The 16,876-nt window shown below is 49.0% G+C and overlaps 1 protein-coding gene across 3 annotated transcripts in view; it reads right to left on the reverse strand.

The window, feature by feature from the left end:
* Window positions 1-1,309: 1,309 nt before the first annotated feature.
* Window positions 1,310-16,876, reverse strand: part of Drak (Death-associated protein kinase related) — a 227,218-nt gene continuing 211,651 nt past the window's right edge. For all 3 annotated transcript variants that reach the window (XM_089544431.1, XM_089544429.1, XM_089544430.1), the window contains exons 5-8: window positions 13,634-13,760; window positions 8,910-8,958; window positions 6,080-6,259; window positions 1,310-3,874 (exon numbers count right to left, since the gene is read on the reverse strand). In XM_089544431.1, the coding sequence (XP_089400557.1) occupies window positions 3,262-3,874; window positions 6,080-6,259; window positions 8,910-8,958; window positions 13,634-13,760 (969 nt within the window). In that variant the 3' untranslated portion in view covers window positions 1,310-3,261. The remainder of the gene's footprint in view (window positions 3,875-6,079; window positions 6,260-8,909; window positions 8,959-13,633; window positions 13,761-16,876) is intronic.

A 16,876-nucleotide genomic window follows, 5' to 3' on the forward strand; every position in this document is an offset into this window, starting at 1 on the left:
TTTTTACTTTTCTTCGAGATACAACAAGCTCTCCCACTAGGCTCATAAGTTGCAAGGAAAAGCCAACTTCTCACCGACGTTGGGCCATTGAGGTGAAGTGAGCTCTTCCGCTACTGCGCGAAAGTCCGCATACGTTGACGCGCGGTAGGCTTCCCGCGAAACAGTGCACGTTCTTTCTCACTTAACGGAATTAAAAATTTTTCGACGCAGAAGATCAGGGGCCTTAGTGATTGGTACACACAATGTAAGATGTATCCGTATAACTGTCACAACCACAGCCTACAGCAAGGTTTGGTGCCCAATAAATGGTGCTTATTTCCATTCATCAGTGTCAAAACTGCTCAACATACCCCTAACAATGCCCGAAGCCACAGGAGTTCAGGGCATCTATGAACAGATTCACGCACTATTTCCTCCTGCTTTTGAAGAATCAGTGACCTCTTCACTTCTTTCCTGCCTGGTCAGTTATCCTCAGGCACCAATGTCTACATCAAACCTGTGGCACTGATAACTGGATACTTCATCTCATCCAGAACCGCAGATATCTATGTTCCCGCAACATGCCCAAATTATAATTCACTGCTGGGTGAAACAACAGACCTCCACCTTGCTGAACAATGACAACACATGTCAGAGCATTTTCAGGGCTTAGAAGCACATGCAATAGAAACAGCCAGGTATGACAGCTGACCTAATGATTCCCAATCAAACACCATTATACATCGAGGTGCAGGCAATGTCATGCCTCGCAAGAGCTGCAGTGGAGTGAGTGTATTCGTGGCATAATAGCACTGTCAAGGCTACCAGTGTTTTGCACAGTATAGTATTGTTTAGTTTGGCTGTTTCCTACATTTGAATTTTCTGCCACACCAAATGTAAAAATTTTATTGGGGCTTGGCAGTTTAACTTAAAATACAAAGAATTTTACTACACCACACTACTTATAATGGGGTTCTTTTCCACACAGAAATATGGTTGTACTCTACATTATACCAGCCAATATGATTTGATACTTTGATCCCAACTATAAAATTGAATTTTTAGAATAAAGGAATACCTTCAAATATTATTGCCAGCATTTTGGCCCATTTACTATGCTACTGTCTTTCAAACCCTATCCCCTGCATCACGAAATATGCAGCTTGGTCTTTGACAGAGGTCATAAAGCAGATCTTGTCTTCAGTTATGCTTATGTAACCAACCATAAATACCAAGCAAAATGTTGCACTGATAAAGAGCACTGTTTATTACGTAAAGGCTCAAGGCTACTCTAAAACTATTCCCTCTAAGTGAAGAAAATAACTGCATGCTCGTTGCTGTATCATTTATTGTTTCACTGCGAGCCACTGCTACAGACAGAGAGGCACATCGTGATGGCAGTATATGCAGGGATGTAGATCACAGGATCGACTGCTGTCTCAAAATATATATCGCTCTCCATTTGGCTTACTCTCTTTCTCTACCTCTTCTCAACAACCATCTGCAGCTTTGATTGTTCACAAACTCTGCGCAAATAACAATGAGCTTGGCCAAAAAGCAAGTAATGCACACAAGCACACATCCAAGAAGGTTGGCTTCATTAAATGAATAAATAAAAAAACAAAAACAATGGTTCCACCTATCGGTGACGGTTTCTTTTCTGACACAAGTCACCCCTCCCTCCCCAGAGGAAACAAAATGAATGCAAGAGGGACAGAGCATAAGAAAACAACACAATCATTCCACTCTCTGAAAAAGCTGACGAAATGTACATATATACAGTGAGCTGATCGAAACAGCAAGCCAATATAAACAATTACAGAAGAATGAGTGAAATGTCTGTTAGCTCATTAGCTGTGGTCCGATGTGAGCTCTCCAATAGTGTAGACTGAAATCAGCTAACAATTAGGTACTCACCAGGAGTCAATCTATAATCACATGGGTGCTACAACACAAATGAAAACTTACGAACAGTAGACTCAATGATATAAGCTTAATCCGAGATAAACAAAATCTCACCGATCAGTTTTTGTCACCTCGCTACAATAAATCAGTAAGGTTGTTATAAGACAAAATTTGATTCAGTGTGTTGAACAGAACTCTAACACTTGAGAAAGTTGCTACTGAAACAATGCAAAAAAAGATGTCTATGAAAAAAAAAAAAAATCACAGGGAGAATTGAAAAGTAGCTCAAGGCTTCAAACACACGCGTACAAAGCTAGCTGCCCTTCAGTACAAGAAGATGCATACCCTGCAGTAAAAGAAATTCCCTTAGCCAACACACGGATCAAAGGATAATAAAACAATGTGCTTCCTCTGCCAAACTTGTAGAGCTAAACAAGTACTGGCAGAAAGGAAAATAGGGAAGAAACAACAACTAAAGAAGAAAAGAGAGGGAACACTATATATAGTCCGAACTACAAACATAGAATTAAACCACCACCACTGCAACTAAACAAATAAGCTTATTCTTTTTACCCGGGAAGACTAGAAGCTTCAAGAATGGTTCAGCACACTTCCCAGCACTGAAAGCTCGCAGCAAGCTGCAAGACATGTGCTTCCGGTCTAAAATGGTTCAATGCAGCTGAGCGTGTTCAGTTGCGGACAACACAGTGCTTCCAGCAAACTTGGACACTGGTGCACCTAGATATGGCTGCTCTACACATAATACTCAACACTGCATTTGGTCTGAGGAATAAAAACAAGAAGCTGCGGGGGGAAAAAAAAAATTACACACAGGCACTTATTTACATGAATGCAGCAGTCATGACTTTGGTACACATCTATCCGCAAGCAGTGGTACTGGCATACACCAAATGAAAAAAAAAAAGCTCAGAAAAACTCGCATTTGTACACCAGGCATGGAGGAAGACAGCTTTGTACATTGCTCTCTCAACTTTCAAGGCACCGTCAGGCACTTGCAGACTTCCTCTGTGCCGAGCAACTGCTGCGGCGGCGGCGGCGGTGGTGCTCGTTACCGGTTCTAAGCTTTGATGCCACTGAAGAGATCGCCATCTTGCAAGATATGCCAACATTCTCAAGGGCTCACGCGCGCAGGCACGTGTGGCACGGGGGCTCGCAGCTCTTTCCCGTGTGGACAAACACACTGACGGGAACACAGTAATAACTTAAGCGTCATCCCAAATCTAACCCAAGGTCCGCAGTCTCAACTCACTCACGGGGTGGGGTCACTGGGAGAAGGAAAACATGCGTGCTACCAGACATGGTGAAAACAAGCCAAGCAAGGAAGTTGCCAGGCTCCACTCGCAGGTCGGGGATTTCTCAGTACACGATGCCCACTCGCTCATCGACAATGATTTCATCGGTGAAGATGAGTCGCTTGCCATTGAGAGAGAGTCCATCCAGTTCTACCATGACTGACTCCACCTCTTGAACGTGGCGAATGGAGGCACCCCGACGCTCGGCCGTGGTGACCGACGTGGCACTCTGCGTCCGGTGCCGCTTGAAGCGCGGAGGCACTGTGATCTGGAGGGTGCTGGTCTGCTGCTTCTTGGGCAGGCTCGTAGCAATGGCAGCTCCATTTGTGCGATCCTTGAAGATTGTTTTACAGGGGCTCGAGATCTTGGGTGGCGGAGAAAGCGGCAAAGGTGGCGGCTGGATGAGATCACCATCATCGTCATCATCGTCGACGTCGTGGTAAAAGCGGATGCTCGGTCGGAGGGTCGGTGGCGCGGATGTGGGGAGAGCTGGCTTTGATGTTGGTGCCTCGTCACTATCCTCAGATGCCGAGGAATCTGAGCTCGCTGAGCCAAAGGCTGAGCCAGAGGCCAAGGGCTGTATTTGGGAGATGGCTTTGGTAGGAGAAGGCATCATGGAAGCCTTCACAGGAGCCAGCCATGGATGATTCAGGCACTCCTTCACACTGAGCCGCTTGCTGTAATGAAAAAGAAGAGCACAGGAATGTTCACTACTCTTAAATGTCAGGAAATTTATGTATTGCCCTACATTTTTATTACTAGAAAAGTGGTGCACTGTTAAATAAACTCCACTTTCTGAGAGCAGCAGATGGGCTGATCAGAAAGATATTGTTCTAACTACATAAAAAAATAAAACACATATCAAGACATTAAGGAATAGATGAATTTTTTTGCTTGACTGAATTATCAATGCTGAATAGCAATGTCAAGGTACTTTCTGACCTGTCTCTCTTGGCTACCCTCCTATAAGAGCTCCTGTGACAATTACGAAATCATAAGGAATGTGCCGCAGGTTTCCAGGGGGAAAGTGGTTCTTTATACAGAGTACCCCAAATGAATGAACATTAATGTGACACCAAGGACAATTCCATTACCGTTGTCAGTAAAAACTGATTCTCTGACGCTTTAAGTCAACCATGTTGACGTTTGTCCGAATGCAAAAGGCACAGTTACTGCCGGGAAAAGTGGATTTACAAATTTTGCTGCTAGTCAATTCAAACTTGTGGCATCCTTAACAAAAAGATGGCTTGTCATAACTTTAAATGTTAATCATAGACTCTCAGATCCACATAAAATCGATACCTATGCCTGTATTTTACTTCCAAAATCAGCCGGCTATGGCCACACCTGCATTGAATTTTTGGCATTTTCTAACTTATAAAACTCAATTTTCGGTTAGGGTGGTCTCTTTTGGATTATAACGTGGTACTGTATCCATACAGGCCATAATCTATTTGTCCTTGGTGTCTCTTTCATGATCTGTACAGGCAAATCAAGATATCCATGTCCCATCTTTGATTTTTCATGTTCTGAGCCTTTACATAATCCACAGGTACTGAGAAATTTAAAAGCCTGCCACATACTCAGTCTCTCAGAGATGAGTACCCGGCTTTGTCCAGCTGCACTGTTGTAGCAACATTTCATTATCACCAAGGTATGTGGCATATCTCGAAGCTTCTCCACACAATTTACATATGCGCCAAAACTGTAATGCTGAAAATTTTCCTTCCCAAATTGTTCTCTTCAGCTCAGCTGCTTAAGAAGCATGCCTGGATACAGGCAGTGGTATCTTGCTTGTCAGAGCCAAGAACGGCATTTTGCACACAAACTAATACACCTAAAGAATGTTCTACTTTCACCACGTAAAATCTAAAAGTGTGTCGATATGGTGCAAGCAACCAGAAATGCACACTTTTGCACATTGAAGATGATCTCACTGTTACCACCATGTACTGAAAATATTCACAGCGAAATAATTTCCCAATTCAGTCTCTCTTGCCCTTTAGCTAGTATGGGGTCATGAGCCGAAGGGGGCATTAAGCGTCTGTGCCTAATTTATGATCTAGTGATTGAAAACGCTACCACCACATGTAACAAAGAAACGTGGGCATAACCAAGGGGAAGTTTACGAATCACTCTTAGAGGAGGCGGTAGCATTTGAATCATGTATTTCTTCAACTTTTTTTTAGTCAAAAAATGTGACAGTGCATGGTTTTCCTGGGTAAATTTTCGCACCTGGAGGGGGAGATTGCTCTTCCCTCCCGCAAACATTCTCCTGGTGCAATCTTCTCTGCAGTGCTTTTGATGACCATGCTAACAGTTTCTTTCAATAACCAAACCTTTAAACTGCAGAGGGGCCCAGCAAGCAACGGGCAATTACCATTTCACACTACGCGACAGCAATAAATGCAATTTGCTTCATAAAAGCACAGTGCGTAAATAGTGTTCTGCTAGTTTCACACAACAGGGGCACTACAGAATGCAAAAGTGCACCGCACCTATTTCAAGAGGCCTATTCACAGACAGATTTTCTTAACAACTGCATTACCAACTCTTGCATAAGCTCTCCCACAGCTATTTACCCTCCTAAATTTGCATTAAGTCGCGCTGTGCTGAATTACTTCTTGTATAAAGAGATAAAAAAGTTCATCGTTAGAAACCTTTCACGAGTTATTTCCATCTGGCAATAATCAAAACAGAAAACTCACTGCTCCAGTTGGAAAAAGACAGCTAATACAAAATTTTCAGCTCGGAAACACTGTGAAATAAGGGTTTAAGCAAGCCATTACTGATTCCTCAGTATGCTGTGAAAGATGCTTCAAACTTTCAGCATTCACGACAGAAACAGTGCTGTAAAAGAGAAAGTAAATTAGAAAACCAACCTTGCATCACGGACAATGAGCCGACCAATGAAATCTTTAGCAGAGGCAGAGACATCTCCAAACAGGTCTTCGGGGAAGTCCAGACTTCCATTTGTAATATTGCAAAAAGTCTCTTGCTTTGTGTCTCCACCAAAGGGGGAGTGGCCCGACAGCAGCACGTAGGTCAGCACACCCAAGCTCCTGCAGAGAAAAAAAGAAAGAATGTCTTGCTCAGAATCAGCACCATCCTGATGCCTCATTATGCAAGTTTGCAAATGAGAAAATCGGATATGTGTGGTGAAAGCAGGATGCTCATGGCATCTACAACAGTACCACTTTTTGCAACAAACTTACTTGCACTAAACTGCAAATGCTGCTGGGCTTGTTGGTTCATATTCAAGAAGTATGACCAGCACTACAAACCAAAGACAAGGATGCAGAGAAGGAGACTATGGGATGCATGCTAACTCTACAATGCCTTATTTAAGTGGCGTAAAACGTATTGTACCTGCATCTGCGTGCAAATAGATTGCTTTAATGAACTTTTTATGTGCCAGTGAAATGCTCCCGACTGTAGCGCATGGCTTAGTGAAAAGCTATGGATCTGTTTTGCCCACCTCAGTTTCTGTGACGTACACTGATATCTCAGCGCACACGTGTTTTCAAATCTGGCCTGTTTCAAAATGAATTTGCCGGAACCAGGATCAAACCTATGAACTTTTACTTTGCAGCCAAACAACACAAAGCATCAAGCTGCCATAGTAGATCCCATGTACATATAATTTGATAAATCACAGTGGAGCCAGCAGATCAATTTGCAATCTGCCCGGTTTGGTTTATTATGGGCATGGGCACAGGAGTCTGCTGAGTGAGGCATTGCTGAAAGTTAGTGCACATCTGCTGCTCTTCTCTGCGTCCCTGCAATTGTTTCATGCTGCTGTTGTGTTTACTTGGAATTACTTGCTTTCTCAGAGGAACTGAACAGTGCATGGCACAGAACGAACAAATGACAAGACTATGAATGCAATGCCATTGGCTGACATTTGTAACAAAACATTTCCCCATGTTTAACAGCCTAGATCTGCGAAGCACATGTGCTTGAGACTCTATCGAACACAATCTGGCGTGAAGAACGAACATTCAGAAATTAAAATATACTGTATTTCTCCCCTATAAAAATGAACCAATTAAGCACCTTTAGGTCAATTACTGCAAAAAGTGATGGGCATGGAATCTGAGTTGCTAGATCTCTACTACACATATGCTACTCGGTGATACTGATTTCTCATGACTTCGAGAAGCTGCTAACGATTTGGCACAGAATTGATTATGAATCAAAATACTCATGTGCCTCAACTTTAAGCAACCCGTAAGCACAGTAACCTAAATGATTAAATGTGATCATTAAAATTCGGTTTTCTTGATAATGTGACCAAGCAGGCAGATGAAGATGATGCATGCGCAGCAAATGAAAACACAGCCAGCATTAGGATTCATTACGCATGGAACCAGGTGAGTTAAAACTTCTCAGATTTTGTGGCTTGCACGATAGTGACAAAGGTTTGGTATAATACCACTCTTTGATATAATTCACTTTCCATCATCTCCTGTGATGATAGGCCTGCTGTAGTGGCACAGTGACACTTCAGAAAAAAACTGCGGGTGACAAGAGCTGCACTGCAGTAGCTTAAGAACAGAACTGCCACATTAGGTCTGGTTCTGCCATATTCAAAGCAGGAGGTCCAAGTTTCAAGATGGTGCGCAAGACTATTTGCTCTCAAGAGCTGAATACTAAGGAGATAGCAGAACAGCACCTATACCCTGCTGTTTCTGTTACCTCTTCAGCCATTGTCACTTATATCTTTTTTAGTGTTCCGTAATGAACATTAACAGCTGCACGCATGAGCACAGAGCTTGCCCCCAGTATCCTACATTGTAATCATCATAAGCCTAACATTCCCCATTGTAGTAGAAAGGCCTCACCCGTATCCCTCCATTTAACCCTGTCCAATGTCCCAGTATCCACTCTGCACATAATGCCAGCTTTAGGAAGTATGGGCTGTGCTAGCATTAGATATGCCATGCTTCCTCAATGCAGCCAGCATTTACCTACGTACCCTCCATAAGCACATGGGGATTGCACTTGCCATATTGTTTTATTTGGGCAGAGGAACCGAGTGTATTGTTGCGCATAAGTAGAAGCACCGCAAAACCAACCTTACAGTCACAGCCTCAGAGCTCTCAAACTTTAATACAAGCACATACAACACTCTTCTACAATAACACTTTTAAATGCACCTGTACTTTGGCAGCACTTTTAGTTTGGCTGCATCACAAACGCGGGTTAATGACATCCTGGTCGAAATCAACAGGAAGAAATGGGCTTGGGCAGGGCAGGGCATGTAATGCAAAGGCAAGATAACCAGTGGATTCCAAGAGAAGCCAAGCGTAGCAGGGGGCGGCAGAAAATTAGGTGGGCAGATGAGATTAAGAAGTTTGCCAGTATACAGTGGCTGCAACTGACGAAGGACCGGGTTAATTGGAGAGACATCGGAGAGTTCTTTGCTTTGCAGTGGGTGTAGTCAGGCTGATGATGATGATGATGATTCAAATGCCAGCCTTTATCTCATATAGCATTAAGCCTCATTTCCTTAGCCTGCTAGCTCCTTATCTACAAAAGGAAATGTGGTGTCTCTCAAGATGCAATACGGCTACATATTACCTAAAACTGTTGGCAGGCACAATAAATGTGATGGCACTGAACTTCCGGTAATGACAGCACCTATTTCATAGCAAAACTGTGAGCATTCGTATCCATTTGTGCGGAAGAGTTGCAGCAGTATCAACTCACCAGATATCAGTTGCAAGGGAGATAGGCTCATACTGTAGTATTTCAGGAGCTGCAAAAGACAAAAAGTACTGCATTTGAGAAACTGAATGAAAGCAAACAGTGATACTGAAAAATACATAACTGATGATTCATCATAATGAATGCAACATATGTAAATGTCTAAGCATAATAACTACACCAACGTAATTAAACATAAGGTCAGTTACTTCACACCATTCTCTAGGTGAATTATTCCTACACTTCGCTTTTGATCCCAATTACGGAAAGCGAAGTCTCTGCCACAATGGATACATGTGTATTGGGTACACATTTCTTGTTTCAGCGGCACTGCTTACAATAAACTGCAGTGATAAAAAATTGTCTGATGACTTTGGTCTTCCATCGGTCCACGACAGGAAAAAGTTGTGCGCTGCTACAAAATTAGACACAAATGTGCGGCGGACAAAATTTAACATAACCAGCAGATAGCTTTCCAAAATGTGTTGGTAGCTACGAGGGTTGGCCCCTGCTCTCAGCGTCGACATTCAATACATCCTAAAAAAGGGGTATTCAACAGCAATTCAAGCAAACACTCAGATGGGCCTTGCAACAGAGTTCATAGAGGAAGACGAAAAGCGCAGGAAAAGGAAGGTAGGTGTAGACATGTGGCGATGCTGAATGTCACTCCGCACGACGACAGCGCAAGGTCGTAGGTCCGCATACGCGACACGGCAGGAGAGGGAAAAGGTGGGAGGGGGCGTGGCTCGATTGCGTCACCGCATGGCAGCAAGCAGGAGCCGCACAGTTCGGAAGCGGATCCGCCGCCGTCGTCGCCGACAGGCAGGCAGGAGCGACCAACGTTGGGAGCGACGGCACGTCAAGGTCCCGTGTGGGACGCGTCCCCGCGCGCCAGAGTCCGTCACCCAAACGGCGCGGAATGCTTTTTTAAAAAGAACGCGCCGCGCGGCCCTGTACACAGCGGCGAGCCCTTGAGACTGCGCAATTAATGCCCCTGCCGTCCGATTCGGGCCAAAATCGGCGCCTGTCCCACAGCCCACGCGAAAGCCGCGCTGCGTGCGGCAGCTTCGAGCCGTGGGTAAACGAGCTGACGCCGCCGACGGTGCGCTTTGCAGCAGCGCCCGCCGTGTGGTGTGTTGTTGGCACGCGTGCGCAAGTACCGCCGCGTCTAGTATATGTTATGAGCTTGAGGAAGGCGAAAGGCCCGCAATAGCAGTGCGCCCCCGGAACGAAGCGAGGACCGAGGCATCGATTGCGAGGCGACGCCGCCGTGGCGGGAGGGGGAAAAATGAGCCGCGCGGCACGGCTTGCGGACAGACAACAACGCGAAGTGCATGGAGCCGACATGTGCTAGGAAGTTTTGGAGCCGACGCAGAGTTGCTGCAGCACGAACGAAAGGATGCGCAAGACCGGAAGGAAAGCACCCAGACACACTTAAAAAAAAGGCAAAACCACGGGCCAAGCTCATGAAAACGGCGAAGAGTGGTGAGGAGGTGAAGAATGTAACACGACAGGAAGCTTCCTGCAGCGACAAATGTACCTCTAGTGATGATTCCTGCTTTTTTTTCTTCCTGTAATCGTCAGAATTTATTATATAGATACAGCGTTCTAGCGTATAGGCATCAGGAAGAGCAGGCCATAGTCAGGTGGGAAACCACCACGAATAAAGGATTGCATGTGGTAAGCATGGCGTTAAAAGTTTGTAAAGATGGACGAAAAGTGCAAGTAAATAATTTGAAGGATAAGTCTATAGGCAGTCAGCCCTCAAAAATAAGAGAAACGAGCGCCATAACCAGAGCGGAAATTTCTGTCTGCCTGCGTGTGGCAGCCCTGAACAGAGTATACCGTGCACTTGTTTCGGAGTCCCACAGAAGGCGGGATCTGGCTTGTCTCCGGTCTCCGATGACGTCACGTGACACGTCCGCAGACGACAACGGCAGCACTACGCAGGTCTTAACGTCGCCTACGGCAGCTGCCAGCGCTGCTGCCCGACAGTCCTCGTCCAGCGTTTCGTCACGAACTATTGGGTTGCGCACGCCCGGAGAATATCCACCACGTTTATTTTGTCGACATCATGGACCGGAAGCACGGCCAGTTTTTCCACGACGTGGAGGAACCAGTCTAACGCCGACAAACAGCGGATGGAAGGCGCTAATCGGAGAGGAGCCAAGCCGGTGGCATGGGGAAGATATCGCAGAACCGGCAAAATTCTAGTATTAAGAATCTTTGACTTATACAAAGCTGGCCTAGCCTGTCTACGACGCCAAAGTCTTGTCATCGTGTATATCAAAAATGAGACGCCAGCACTTTTCGTTTCCCACTTGCACGAGTTGTGACTCGGAGTGAAGGCGAAGGAAAAACCATGAACCGATATGCACCGCACTGCGCCTTTCCTCTCAGAAGAACACTGTTCCAAAGCTCAGGACAAGATCACACGAACTGAAGTTTGTGATTCGGAATGGCTAGCGCTGGCACACTCGCACTTCGCCTGGATTTCACTCAACAAATACCGCAAACTCCACCACTATAGTCGGGTACAACTCAAGAACAATTCGGCTTTTCCCCGTCAAAGGAACCCCTTCCAGCCAATGGCGTCGGCCGACTCTCATGAGCCCGCTAGCGTAACAATGCAGGGAGCGGCAGATGAAAGAAAGAAGATAGCCCCCTCCCTACATGGTTGGTCTCCCCCCTCCATTGTCACGCTAGCAGGTTCATGAGAATCAGCCGACGCCGTTGGCTGGAAGGGGGGCCTTTGAAGGGGGAAAGCCGCTTCGCTCTTGAGTTGTACTCGACTAGAGAAGCGAGGAACGGCGAATTACGTCGAGCACGCGTTCCGAGAGCAGTGAGGGACAAAAAGTAGCCAGTACAAGAGGCAGAAGAGAGAGACAAATGAGCACAAGAAGCAGTTTGCGAGGGAACAATTAATCTCGGGCTACCACAGCCGTACTTCCGTAAATTCCCGGCTTCAAGTCAAGACGGTGGCAGCGAGCAGCACCAAAGCCGCGCTACGTCCCCTCCGGCGTCGGGGAAAGCGAGAGACCCCGCTCGACGTAGGAGAAGAAGACGAGAGACCGGCTGCGTGAGTGGCAGCAGCCGACGGGTCGAAGAGACACGACGAAGGCGCGACCCCGGAGCGACGAGGGTCAGGACGCCGACGCGGCGCCGCCGCCGTTCGGGAGGCAGTAAACAGCCGCGCAGATTCGTTCATGCGCCCGGCCGGCAATAAACAAGCCGGCGGCGAAACCCGAGAGGCGCGTTGGGGCACCCCGCACAAGAGGAAGCAGAGACCGAGGAGGAGGAAGATTATTACGAAAGCCGAGGCACGCGCGCGCGCCACTGTGGCGGGGAATTCGAAATAATAAAAAAAGTGCGACCTTGCTGCCCGCTACTCGCGCGCGCGGACTCGACGACGTCCCGAGAGGAACTCAGTCCTCGAGAAAAGGAGACGAACAAAGGGGGTTGATAATCTCGTTTTCTTTTTTTTTGCCTTGGACAGACAACGAGGAAATGCATGGCCGCTGGCCTCGGAGAATTATGACGGGCGGCCAATTAGCGCGATGCCTCGAGAGAAAGCGCGCGGCTCTTTAAAACAGGTGTTCCCATCGCGCGCGTTTTCTGTTCGGGCTGGAACGTGGAATAACGAAGGCCTCGACTACACCAGTACTACACCACGCGCACTTAACACGTGCACTCAACACCTGCATTTCAGCCATGGAGGAAGGAAAACTAAGGAGAGGCCCTTCGTATTCCCAATGCATTGGCAAGAATGTGGCGGAAGTGACGTCAAAATTTAGGCTTAAAAAGTCGGGCCACTAGCAACGGCGTACGGCGTCGTTAGCGTCGTTGTTGCTAGGGGCCCGAGTGTTTCTCGGTGGCGGTGGACGGGCTTTCGGCACGGTGTGTTAACACGGCCCTGCGTGTTAAAGTCTACATGCCTGGCGTCGTGACGTTACGCACGCATCTAAGATTGCTTTTTAATGCAGCAAATAACCGCTCATTTGATATTTTGTTCATCAAACTTGGTGTCGTTACGCGGAGCGATCGATTCATTGAAATGAATCTCGCGAAAATGTGGCACTCCGGAACCGCGCTTCGACACGCGAAGAAGCGTTGATTGTTTTGATCAGCGAACTTTCGCACCTCACCAAACAGCACAGAAACATGAAGCCGCTCTCGGCGATGCTGAGCTGCGTTTCGAAGGCCACACGGCGGGTTTACGGTAGCCCGAGGACGATGGTGAGCTGAGCTATAAGCGGCGCGCAATGTCGTCGTTCTTCGCCTGGCGTCGGAAAAGGTTCACCGCACCTGTGCGCCGGTCTGTGTCTAGGTGCGTGTTTACGGGGAGGGAGGTGTAGGAGTGTAGCGGCGAGCGGCGCGATTTTTTTGATACCTTTCTTTTACGAAGCGCTTGCGAGCCGCGCGCGATCCCCGCCCCGTAGCTCGGTGGAGAAGGAAGATAGTGAGGAGAGCCGAGCCAACTTCCGGTTGCGGGGCGGCTTCACAAAAAGTGACGTCAGGGCCTCTCCTTAGTTCTTTCCTTCCTCCATGATTTCAGCAGTGTAGCCAGCCACGTCTCGTCGAACTGCTGCAGCCGCCACGAAGCAGTGGCGACGCTTCGGCGGCGACTCCCCTTTCCATCGCGCTCAGGGCAGCCGTGCCGGCCCAAGAAGTTTCCTCGTGCTTTTAAAAGGACGCGGCCGAGCACCTCCGCGCGAGCACGCACTCACCGACGTAATCCGGAGTGCCGACGATCTCGCGGATCTCGGTGCCCTTGCCGATGACTCGCGAGATGCCGAAGTCGCAGAGCAGGATGTCTCCCTGGGGGAACGATGACGTCAGCAGCAGGTTTTGGGGCTGAGAGGGAATAAAAAAAGAGGGAGCGGGAATATGCGGATAGTTAGGAGCAGCCAGTGACAATCAGAGGTGAAACAGTGCGCTGCTGAACAAAGTATCACACACACGCACACACACACACAATGCATGCATGATTCGAACATTAGGTGTCATTACACTGGCGTGGCTACAGTGCACGGCGAAAACGCGATCAGATTCCACTGGAAATTGGCGAGTCGTGCATGTTAGGAACAAAGTGCCACAAGGGTGGCACGCGCACGAAATGCGCAGAAGAGGCGGCAGTCAATTTTCGCATTTGCGTGCTTGCTACACTGCGCAAAATGCGAAAAAAAAAAAACACGTGAGGGGACGACGTTCTGAAAGTGAGAGAGCTAAGCTCGGCAAGGCTGGGCGGTCGTCAACTAGGCCTGCTGCGACAGGCCGAAGACTTGCTGGGTGCTTAATCTGTCGCCAAATAAAGTTTCTCTCTCTCACTCACTCTCTCGCAGTGACATGAACGCACCTCATCGCCACGCCGACTGCGCTGAAGCCCGCTCGCCATTCGTGACAGGCTAGATAGAGACTGGGGCTACAACAGCGCGCCAGCCACGGCGGCACGCGCGCTCGCTTTACGACTGCAGTGTCGGTTAACGACGACTTACGTCAGTCACAAACGCACTCGCCCAAAGAAAGAGCGCGGCGGTACGAGAGTGACAAGCGAAAGGCCCAGGATCTCCCGAGACGTCCGCCGGAAAGACCGAGGGGTACACGCAGTAAATCAAGGGGCTTAAGCCGCGCTCGGGAGGTCCTCGTCCAGCTCCGAAACGAAGCGAGAGGTGCAAGGGGGGGGAGACAGCTTACGCACTTGAGGCGTCACGCGGAGAGAGCACTTAACAGCGCTGACCGGTGCCGGTGGTCGGCGCAGTAAAAACGCCAGGGCTGCAGTGTGAGCGAGAGCCGCGCTGAAGAAGGCGTCATCGGCGTCCCCGTCGGGGCCACTCGCACTTCAGTCGGAGCACGCCGCGGGTGGGCCATAAAGCGTGCGGGCCAAGGTCCGGCGGCCCCGATATATATATCTGGTGCGCGGTCTCGGACGCGACGTTATGTATGCCCCTCCTATAGGCGAGAGCACAGGACGAATGAGTGAAAGTTCTCGGCGAATAGTTGGTCTAAGCTGCGCTGAGTCAGGTTCGTTTATTGCGGTCGAACGGAAACTAATTACTTCATTTCGTGAATTCCGACAAATAAACTGTGTGGCTTTTCCTTGGAAAACATGCGACATGTTCCACGGTGGCATATGTGGACAGAGCCCTCTACTGGGCCGGACTTGAAAGGCACAAAACAGAACATGCCAACGCATTCGCATAAAACGAAAAGCTCAATAGGTCGTGATACTGGGGATAGAACATAATACTACTAAATCACTCCGTGATTCCCTGGTGACCGTGACGACTATGGTTTAACAGTTTATTCAACCCAACGAGCACTTTACGGTCGTAGTGCTGCTGGCGCTTGGCCAGGCGTGTGACTGTCGTTTCTTTATGATGATGCGTTTGTTTTTAATTGCACAAAAGCAGCTTGACCAGAGGTAGAGTTTGGGTCAATTCCAGACCGATTTCCCAAGTATTTCACATCAGAGAAGCCGGGCGCCAGGCCAGGGTGAGGGCGTGTACCCTTTGAAAACTGGTGGGTACAAGGCTGAAGGCCATTTCGTTACCTTCGTCAAACGAGTATTGTGTCGTCTAAATACGAAGTCCAAGTTCCAGGTTCAAGTTATTGTCAGCTCTTCACTCGGTCTATGCCGCCAGAAGACAGTACACTATACACGCGACCTGAAACACAGCTTCTGACGGAACACTTCAACGGGCTTGCCCTCTGCCGAGCTGCGCGAAAGCCCTCGTTCATTTCGCGGAGATCAAAACCAGAACCGAAAGAGCGCGATCAGGCCAAGCGACGCTGAAGACATCACTACGGGCCGCTGAAAGCGACGCGACGTCCGACGCGGCACAGAGAGGAGCCGGGCGACGGCGACGCGCATGCGAGCACGTCCCTTTCGCGCGATCTGGTTACGAGGCGCGAGCAAGCGGCCGCCCACAACAGCGAGCGTCGCGCGTAATTTCGATCGGATGATGCTCGACGATACGAGAGCACGCGGGCGGGCTATACACATGAGCACCGCTCTCCGCGGGGCCGCATCAGATGCTCCCGACTCCGCGAAAGAGCGAGAGCAAACTCGGTCATCCGGCCGCCATCCGCAACGAGAAGAGCCGCTGCCCTCACCCACACTCGACGAAAGTGTGCAGCGGCGAGGAGCGAAAGGGAAGCTCTCGCTTTCTGCTTTTCGTTTCGTACAGGGAACGAACCAACGGGGGCAGTCCCGCCCGGTGGATGGGAGCGCGAAAATTAACCGGGCCTCGTTTGTATTCTTGAGGCGCGGATGAATGGGGCGGAGAACGACGACGCCAGTGGTAATACACTTGGCGCTGCTTCTGCTGCTGCTAGTGGTGGCAGCATCGCGAGAGGCGAGACAGCGCCGAGCGAGGAAGAGCAATTACGCCGACGGGGCAAATGCGACACGGCACACCACCAACACACTCGAATCTGGCGCCGGCCAGTCTGGCGCACGCTCCTTCGGCCGCCTCTTCCAGAACGCCGCGAGGGAAGCAGCAGCCCCTCTTCGCCGACGGCGCCAAGCGCGCTCGCGTTTTCAAAATCGCCCCATAAATCAAGGCGCCAGAGAGCGCCGCGTGCCGCAGCGTCCTCTCACGTTCCTCCCTGCTCCCTGAGGGTCGACGAAGGCGCTGTTGCTGCTATAGAGCACTACGGCGTCGACGATCAGGACTGTGAGTGCACACGGATTAAGTGCCACCGTGGTCACCGCCCCCAACGTGCAATACGCGTGGCACCGGTCGACGGGGCTGTTGTGCATTTACACACTGGGGCCCGTATACTTAACGCGGTTTCATCGGTTATGCACGCCCCTTTGGAATCGAGAGCAGTGCGCGCACCCCTCTGGCCCGGTCAACGATACATCTCCAACGGGACAACGTCGGCACCCCCAGCGCATCTCCCCTATCAAGGCCGCTGGAAAGGGCGCAACGTCGTTTTCGCAAGGCTCATTTCAACGCCCTCAGCCT

Source organism: Amblyomma mixtum, chromosome 5 (genome assembly GCF_055824585.1).
Source record: "Amblyomma mixtum isolate Tamu chromosome 5, ASM5582458v1, whole genome shotgun sequence".
In the NCBI taxonomy this organism is placed as follows: Eukaryota; Metazoa; Arthropoda; class Arachnida; order Ixodida; family Ixodidae; genus Amblyomma; species Amblyomma mixtum.